The sequence below is a fragment of the Polyodon spathula genome, chromosome 2, assembly GCF_017654505.1.
Source record: "Polyodon spathula isolate WHYD16114869_AA chromosome 2, ASM1765450v1, whole genome shotgun sequence".
NCBI classification, from domain to species: Eukaryota; Metazoa; Chordata; class Actinopteri; order Acipenseriformes; family Polyodontidae; genus Polyodon; species Polyodon spathula.
This window is the reverse complement of record NC_054535.1, coordinates 21080602-21089716: the sequence shown is the minus strand read 5'-3', so window position 1 is coordinate 21089716 and position 9115 is coordinate 21080602. Positions and strand designations below refer to the sequence as shown.

The following is a 9115-nucleotide window of genomic DNA, read 5'->3' as shown; positions in this document are numbered from 1 at the left end:
TTATAAATGTCAGGGTGGCATCTGCCCTAAATCTTTATAAGCAATGCACATATTGCCAATTGCTATAAAGTTATGAAGTTTCTTAAACTCCTGAAACAGGGCTTCACTTATGATCTGGCCTCCAGTGGTGAAAAGAATCTGAAATTAGTGAGCTAGCCTGCAGTGCCACCTAACCCCACACCAGTGTACATCTTCTATCTAACGGGTGACATGCGGGTCTGAGGGTCTTGCAGTTCTGATCAGGATGTATCTAACATGTGGCCAACTTCACTTACACTTATTGGACTAGATTCTTAAAGCTGTTAGCTCCAAATCGTCATTAGCACATTTTTTTCAGATAGTAAACATCCACCATCCAAAGTTACCAAACCAAAAACTAACAACTCAACATTTTATTAAGGGCCTGTAGATATTCAGAAATAGTTCCTTAATTATTTTTAGAATTGCAATTTGTGGTTTGTTTGTTTGTTTGTTTGTTTGTTTGTTTGTTTTTTTCTTTTAGATAAAAATTTTGGTAATGATGAATTTGAGTGAACAGGTTTGAGAATCCCATTGTTTGTCTACCGACTAATAACTTAATCACGACCAAGACAAGAATAACCCAAAATCAAAACCCAAGAAAAACTACTGACATGCTTTATTTACATTATAAGGTATAGAAGGGGTACAGCTCTGCTGTGTATGATTCAGATTTATACAAAGAAATCTAGACAGGTTTGTAGCATAGTACCATATCAGAAAAATACAGTATGCCCCTCATTAGGACTGTCCAGTCTTTTCTGTTGTTGTTGTTTTTTAGCTTTGTACATCAGCAGTACTCTCATGTGGCTCCCAATCCATTCCACTCCAAGATCTTGCTCCAACCATGCCCTTTTTATTGAATTGAATGTGCCAAATTCGACTATTACAAATTACGATCTGGGGACCAGATTCACACAATGAAAAAAGTAAAACTTACATTCACAAATAGTGTGATTAAACTCTACTTTGCCAAGATAATCCTTCATTTAGTAAGCAATAGTAACTGTTTAAGTTACATTGAAGCAAATAAATAAAAATACTTAATGGATGGCTTAGGGAATGGTTAGACATTTAGTAGTACCTAATTAAACGTGTGCTAAAAAGGCCTCAACCCTTTGATGTGAACATATTCATTCGACAATAAAACAGGTTCTACTGTCATTATAGTGAATGCCACAACTTTCCACGGATGATTAAGACAATACTGCCTGATTATTATCTACAACAGGAAAAAGGTACACTCCAGCACTTATGTAATTCAAATATTCTACTCATACCTTCTTCTTTAACATTTCCAAATAAATGGAACAGTTTTCATTTGTTAATATGAATAGCCACTTCCTCCATACTCAATGTCTTCCTCATCATCTGTGATATGGTAAACTCCAGTTTTGAAAGGCTTCACTTTACTTGCCAGGGGGGAATCTAGGGAAATAATAAGGAGCTGTGTTTAGTATGCACAGTACAGTATATGTACTTGTAGGTTTAATTTGACAGGGGCATGGGTTAATTTGGGATTTTAAACTGTTACAGAGTAGGTTGTAGGGCTTAAAACACAATACATTACTTTTCTTAGCATTCTGCTTTATTGTACGTATACCTGCAATGTCTTTTTCAACATAATCACAATTGTTTCAATATTTTAAAAAAAAAAAAATATTCCCTATTTTCTCCTGGTTATAATTCGGTTATGAATATGCATGTGAAGGACCATATAATCACAACATGTTCCTGCTCCTCAGAACCTGTGCCAGGACAAGCAAATTAAGACCCTGGAAAAGATGATGGACAGATGAAGCATTTGAAATGCTGACCTTCGTGAGAGGAACCAATGAAATGTTTCTGATTGAACTGGTTGTATTCAAACAGTCGATGTTATGAATTCGGAAGACATTTTGAATGGATGCATAACCTATGTGAAATAAAAATAACTGGTCAAGATTGATTTATGACCAGGGATATGTTCATAAAAATATCAAAACAATTGTAATACTGTTGAAAGAGTTATCAGGAATAGATACAACAAAATATGAAACTAGGGAAGATAATGCACTGTGTTAAACCCTACAGTCTGTTCAGTAACCCTTCAGTTGCTGTCCCAGGTGATTCCTTAGGTAAACCCAGTTATGATTTCATCCACTCAAAAAACGAAATTGTTGAGTTGCCATATAATATGAGGATCACCATCTAGGTCATATCAGACTGTATATCCTTACTAATGCATGTTATTTTGCGGTTGTGTATAAAAAGCAAGAGACACATAAGGTCACTTTAATCACTGAGACTTCTCAAAATCAAAGTCCACCTATTGCTGCAGTTAGAGATTTACGGTACTGATAATACAATCAATAAGCATTTCCATGGATACTGTCAATTTTAGCTGACAAATGATATCCAACTCATCAGTTAGTAATTCCCAGGTAAGTTACTGGTCTAGACCCTTCTTTTAAAACAAGTGAGCATTCTTTTTATAATTCTCCATTAAAGCTCTCCTTTTGAGTACACTATACCGATATGACTGTATGTAACAATAATAAGAGATAATTTGCAATTACATCACCGTCAGTTCTTATTTAAATTAGTCTTTTTACATTCCTCTTATTATTTTATGGTATTTGCATTGGAATGAGAAATCCAGGCATGTGTTAGTCTCATGACAAGCTGAAAGCAAGCAAAACCAAACAAAGACAGATTAGCGAAAAAGGATTATAACTACTTATTAGAGTACCATTACCCAGAATATATATTCAGAGGATATTTGATGCTACTAACTCTAATATAATAATAATAATAATAATAATATAATATAATAATAATAATAATAATAATAATAATAATAATAATAATAATAATAATATCATTCTATACAAACTGTTTAATAATTGTTGCATCACCATGCTTTCTTAAGCTTCTACACGCTTACCTGGGTTAATAACCTGGAGTCTTGCTGTGGCAGACACTTCTCCAAACTCGTTTTTGGCATAGCAGGTGTACATTCCCTCATCCTCCTTCTGGACCCGTTGTATCTGGAGCCAGCCGGTGAGCTCAAAGCGCTGAGGTCCACCTCTGGCCTGATAATTACAAAGGTTGTCAGGAATGTTTTTGTTCCTGGTGCTCCACTGTCTCTGTCTCTGTTGTCCTGTCTGACCCCTCACACAGCATCATATTATTAGTTTAAGATATACAGTACCAGCACAAATTAAGGCAACAACAAATGACTTACAGCAAGACTCGGGTGGGGATTTTTTGTACATTTTAACTCCCTCAAACCCTGTCAGTTGTTAGTTGTTATAAATTAATCATATTTTGGGTACCACTGAGCCTGTGAGATGGATTGCTTTTTTTAAAGAGAAGTGTGACGGGAAACCCCGCCCCTATCTATTTATTGTGCGCTATGTTTATGATTTATTGTATTATTACGGTTTATGTATTGTATAGGACGGCGAAAAAGCCAGTATTATTTTGCATTTTATTATGTGTGGCAGGACAAGCAAGATGCCATTCGCCATGTTATTGTTTTGTATTTTGTTTTTTAAATACCTCATGAAGATGTGTGACTTATCAGCTACTGAGTATTTAATTAGCTGACAGTCACGCATCCTTATTAAACTCGTGCAGACTATTAACCCCTCGGCCGTAATGTAAAAGACCTTTTGCTGCAAAGGGTTGCGTGTGTTCAGAGTGGAGAACGGTAGTCGAGAGAAAGGAGGTACGGTAATTAAAAAAAAAGAAAGCTTAAAACAATTGCTATTGCAAATGATATTTGTTTGGTTATTATTTGTTAGTTCTTTTGGCCAATGTGCCCTTTTGTTCGTGTAGTTGTTTTTTTTGTTTGTTTGTTTGTTTGTTTGTTTTTTTTTTTTTTTTTTTTTTTATATTTTGTTTTATTATTTAATAAAAAGCTGAGTTCCGTAGCGTCTCGGTTTGACCTGCCATTCAATGCTGTGGTTTCTGTTTCTGGTCTGACATCACCCCTGCAGCCATCCTATTCACAAGGAGACAATTATCTATACAAGGATACCAAGATATTTAGTGAGCAACCAATCTGAGTCAAGTTATCCCTAAGCAAACTCCCATCCGCAGTTGTACTGCTTTCCGAGAAAAGGGGTAACTTTCGGGGTACCATTCGACTTGGGAGATGTGCTATTTAAAACATTTTGCATATTTCTAAAGAGGAGACGGTTATCCATTCAGATATAGCATGATATTTAGTAAGTAAAGGGTCATTTGTTGTTTCTACAATGTATGCAGATACATATGTATATCATTGTACAATTTAACTTGTAATTGTAAAAACCAAACTGAAGTGCTATTCTGACTTGCTGAGCATCTTCTCTGTTGATAATTCATTTGCCATCATTTTACCTGTGTGGGAGTAGGTAGTTTTGAACATCCATGACTTTAGCACAATAAAACAGTACTGACCTGCACTGCCATGTGCGAATCATCTGCAGGTAAGAAAAAGCTGTTTCCTTCCTTCCTCCACTCCACAGTCGCCATCGGGTACGAGGACACCTCACAGCCGAAGATGACGTCACGTCCTTCCACATTTACAATATCACGTGGTGGAGTGGTAATAAGTGGTGCTGTAGGTGAACAAATATAGAAAGACATAAACAAATGATAAATACTAAAAAATGGTAACACTTTACATTAAACTAATTTAATTGCTGTGTATTTGCGTAGTAGTTACTTAGTAAATACATGTGTATTACACATAAATACAATTTATGCATAGCGACAATGTACCTAATGTGTAAATCATGATATTTGTAAGCAAACAATTGTGTCAGAAAAGGGTTAGAGTTAAAGATAGGATTAGGGTTAGGAGAAGGGTATTATCATGCGAAAAGATCTGTGCTTTTGATGTGGTCTGGTTTTGTTTTTTGTATAGTTTATAAAAAAATAAATTGGGGAGGGGTGTGTGACTTGACCGCACATAAAAAATAAATCTTAATGCTTAATTGTTTTTAAATATGTCGTAACCAATATACAGAATATTGCATTTGTTTCTCTTTCGGTAATATTTGTACAAAGAAAACCTATAATGTAAATTTAACTATTTAACCTATAATGTAGGTTTAAACTGGGAATGTTAAATAATAGATATTGTCATATTATTTAAAAAGTGTTATTATTCGGGCTTATTATGCTTTCAAAAGTTCTTAAATTGATGCAATTGCCTGCAGATTTTGTACATCTAATTATAATAGCTGAGTACCTTCATTTGCACTATCTCCTCCTTTTTGCGAATGTATGCAGGAACGCCCATAATTACATATTCATCTACGCTTGAACTGCAAACAGAAACTGCTGCCGTAAAGCATTCCCTAAAAAGTCGCAAATAGCATTGTGCTTGTCTAGTACATGTCACCCAAGACTTCCAACTCGTTTGTCACTATTGCAACAGGCGCAACACTTTAGTACGCATACCCTTAAGTACATTGTAACTATGCATAATAACATTGTAATTATGTGTAAGTACACATGTAAATACACAGTAATTAAATACACTGAATATAAAGTGTTACCTAAAATACATATTTTATTATTCTGAAATGTTTCAGTAATGGCCCCTGCTGTATATCAAATTACACTACAGTACTGATACATCTATTGTGTTGTTAAAATGATTGATTTCATTCAGATCCCTTTCTTTTGTAACATGATGGATAACCTTTTTAACAAAATGTTATTACTTTAGCGTTAAAGTTTGTGAGCTAAATTCACTGATAACCTTCAAAGCCATGTTTAAAGAAATTACATTTTTATGTAAAATATAAAGAGAACTACAATCGCATACCAGTGGTATCTACTGTGAAATGTCTAAGAAGCAGTTTATAACTGCAGGGAACCTAAATATTATTTTACCAATACTGTTATGTCTGCAAACTGGTAACACAGTAGTTTTCACTGTAAGCACTTTATACACAGTGAAATTAAAGGCTGGCCTGTTTGTTTCCTGACTTGTTTTTCCACTATTATGGTAGTAAGTACAGGACTTTCAAACTGCTTCATATGGTAAGTATTATTATTATGTGTTTAACTTGAGTGAGAGCCAATTAACAATTCAAGGTCTGTGTAGCTGTTTCTGGTGATCTATTAGGGCAATGAAGCTGTGTGCAGTATAATGTATGTGTTAAGGTCATCTGTAAAAATAAATAAATAAATAAATTTAAAAAACTTGTCTCAAATTTTAGCATTATGGAATCAGGTGTGCCACCTTCTGCTGTCTTGCTGAAGTATACTATATTTATATTGGCCTTTACTAGCAATGTATGCCCCAAGCACTTACATAGCCTTTCAAAATTGTTTTTTATTTATTTTATTTTACACCAGAATGAATTTACACCTTACTGTAAAAGGAAAATCTATATCAGTGTTAAATAACTAGTAACAAACTACAGTATGTATGAAACTTTTGAGGGTTCTGTTTTTGTGACTTCAATGAAATCGAAAAATGTTGTTTTAATTTTAAATGTGGTGCACACTGCATTTTGGCCTAAAGACCCTGATCAATCTGGCCCAACGTCTCTGAATAAAAGAAGGACTATGCGTTTGTTTCCCCAAAATACTTCTTACTTACGATTAGTACAGGATTCACAGCTTTACTATACAAGCCATACACCACAATATTAAACAGTCCTATTTATTGTTGGGGATGCACTAACAATCTTAAAGGGGGGTTGTTACTTTGCATTGGTAGCTATCTGCTCCCATGCTGTGCTAGTTACAATGTCACAGGGGTAATATAACACTTCTTCTCTTATTTAACAAAACAAAAGTATTCCAACTACAGAGCATGCAAGACCACATCCCTTTACTCCTACAAAGCATCATGTGTCACCCAGCATATCCAGGTGTGAGTAAACGGCAGCAATCCAGGGTTATTCACATGCAGGAACTGAAACTATGATAAGAAACTACTTACCCATCAACACCTTATCTAAAGTGCTCAAAGTAACATTATTGCTTTCCAACCTAAAGAAAGTGGCCAGCCAATCTCAATAGCATACAGGTGTGTAACATTGATCTCATTTAAATGATATGACTCCTGGGATAAACAATAGACTTGTTTGCATTCAAATGGGCCAGTCATGAATCCCCCCCACCCCACACAATCACAAAAAAAAATGGTTAAAAAAACCATTTGGACTTTTTTACTCTGTTTTTGGTCCAGTGCACAGTTAATAGTATTATTATTATTATTATTATTATTATTATTATTATTATTATTATTATTGCTAACACTTAGTAAATAGTATCCTCTTAAAGCTTAAGCATAAACTACGGAAACCAAATTAAACTGCTGCCATCTATGTCCTTAAATCTGTAGGACACCCTGATGTGAGTGTTGTTTGGGAGTCACTGTATATTTAATCATTGCAAACCACAAAGGAAAAGCAAATGTTTAATGTTGCAAAGACGTTAGTTTCACAACTTCCAAGTGTGCCAGGGTTGTTTGTTCACGGTTTTGTTATAATGACTAGTTTATTTTCTTTACCAAAAATGGTGCAAATAGCACTTTGACGCAAAGACCTTGATAGCTACTTGTAAATCTGTGCCTGTGACATTTTCCTATTTAGTGTTATTTATCAAGCTAGTCAGTCCCATCATTCTCTTCGTTTTCATAGAAAATCTTGTTGCACAAATATTTGAACTTTGTGTTTTCTTTACTTGCAAGCTATTTAAATGCTTTTTCAAAGATGTTCATACTCTCAACAGCAGTCTAGAACAATTATTGAGTTCCTTTTTTAAAATACTCTACACAGTATGCAATGGCCTGTAAGACTTGGTAGTTATTGAAACTGTAGTTACATATTGTACACAAGGCCTGTGTTAAAATGCAAGTTCAATATATTCTACAATAAATGTCTCTTCAGAACAGTTGGCTTACCTGTTTTGCAGGGACCCTTGTGTGCAACAGTAAGTTCTTCCTTCTTCCTGCGCTGGAACTGGCCCTCTCTGAATTTGCAGATGTTTTCGTAGGTCTTCCCATCTGACCCGCAGAGGACCTCCTGCCTGGTGCAGACGCACTGGGGCTCTGGAATCTCGCCTGAGTTCAGGTCCTTGTCCTGGATCTCACACTCCAGGTCCTTGCCGCACATCCCGTAGAAGTTCCTGGAGGTGTCCAGGTCACAGAACTGCCCCTCTGCATTGCCGCACTCCCAGCAGCACCCGCAGTGGTCCTGCACCTGGCCAGCCGGGCAATGCTGGGGAGATTTGCAGAGCTCAGGCTGGCACACTGAACACTCTTCTAGGTCTTCCAGCAGCCTCTGCCAGCCCAGCTGCTGGAACCTCTCTATGGGTATGCTGTGTGTCACCTCTACTGCTAACAGTAGAGCAACCATCAACAGCATGCAGTCCATTGTCTCATATATTCAATGGATAACAGTAAAGATGTATCAAGATATGGTCACTCAGCCTGTGAGGCCCTACCACTTTTTAACTAGTATCTGTTCCCCCCAAATAAAATGTGTTTGTGCATCTGAAAGATGTTTGTGAAGGCCTTCTTCCAGTGATTTTTTTTTTTTTACACCAAAAATGTTGTTTGTAATGGTTATTTCAGTTCTTTCTTTTGATCCTCATTAGTGCCTTGCAAATTCAAGAAGCAGGCATAGTCTGCAGAGCTGCTGCTGCTGATTTTCCTGCCAGTGGTGTAATCCCTGTTCTTTTGAAAAAAAAAAAAAAAACTCCCCTGTTTAGGTGCTGTGCTTTAAATTGTGTAAATCCCTGTATGAATGCCTTGTGGGAGGAGTCAGGGATCTCTGCCGTCCAATCACTGTTTTGTTAACGTTCCTTTGTTTTAACAGATACCACTTGTAGCTATGCTCCTTTCACAGTAACATCCACCATAAACCCACAACAAAAACAAAAATAACACAATTTACCACTTCACAGTGGAGAGTGATGAATGATTCATTTACAGAAATCTCCCACATTTATTTTCAAATGTCTGTGAAATTGCATTAATTATGTCACGCTGGAGTAAATTGGCAGTGATTCTACCACACCATGAGATATATAAATAAAATGCCTTAATGTATGCATGTATATTTAGCTTTTACCCTAAATTGAGTATGTCAGCAAAAAT

At 35.9% G+C, this 9115-nt stretch overlaps 1 protein-coding gene across 1 annotated transcript; it reads right to left on the bottom strand.

The window, feature by feature from the left end:
* Positions 1-637: 637 nt before the first annotated feature.
* LOC121326261 (kazal-type serine protease inhibitor domain-containing protein 1-like) lies at positions 638-8390 on the bottom strand. Its single transcript, XM_041269498.1, has 4 exons — positions 7919-8390; positions 4447-4607; positions 2945-3092; positions 638-1446 (listed from the first exon to the last, which is right to left on the bottom strand). The coding sequence occupies exons 1-4, from the start codon at positions 8388-8390 to the stop codon at positions 1343-1345; spliced, it is 885 nt and encodes a 294-aa protein (XP_041125432.1). The 3' UTR covers positions 638-1342.
* Between the last annotated feature and the right edge of the window lie 725 nt (positions 8391-9115).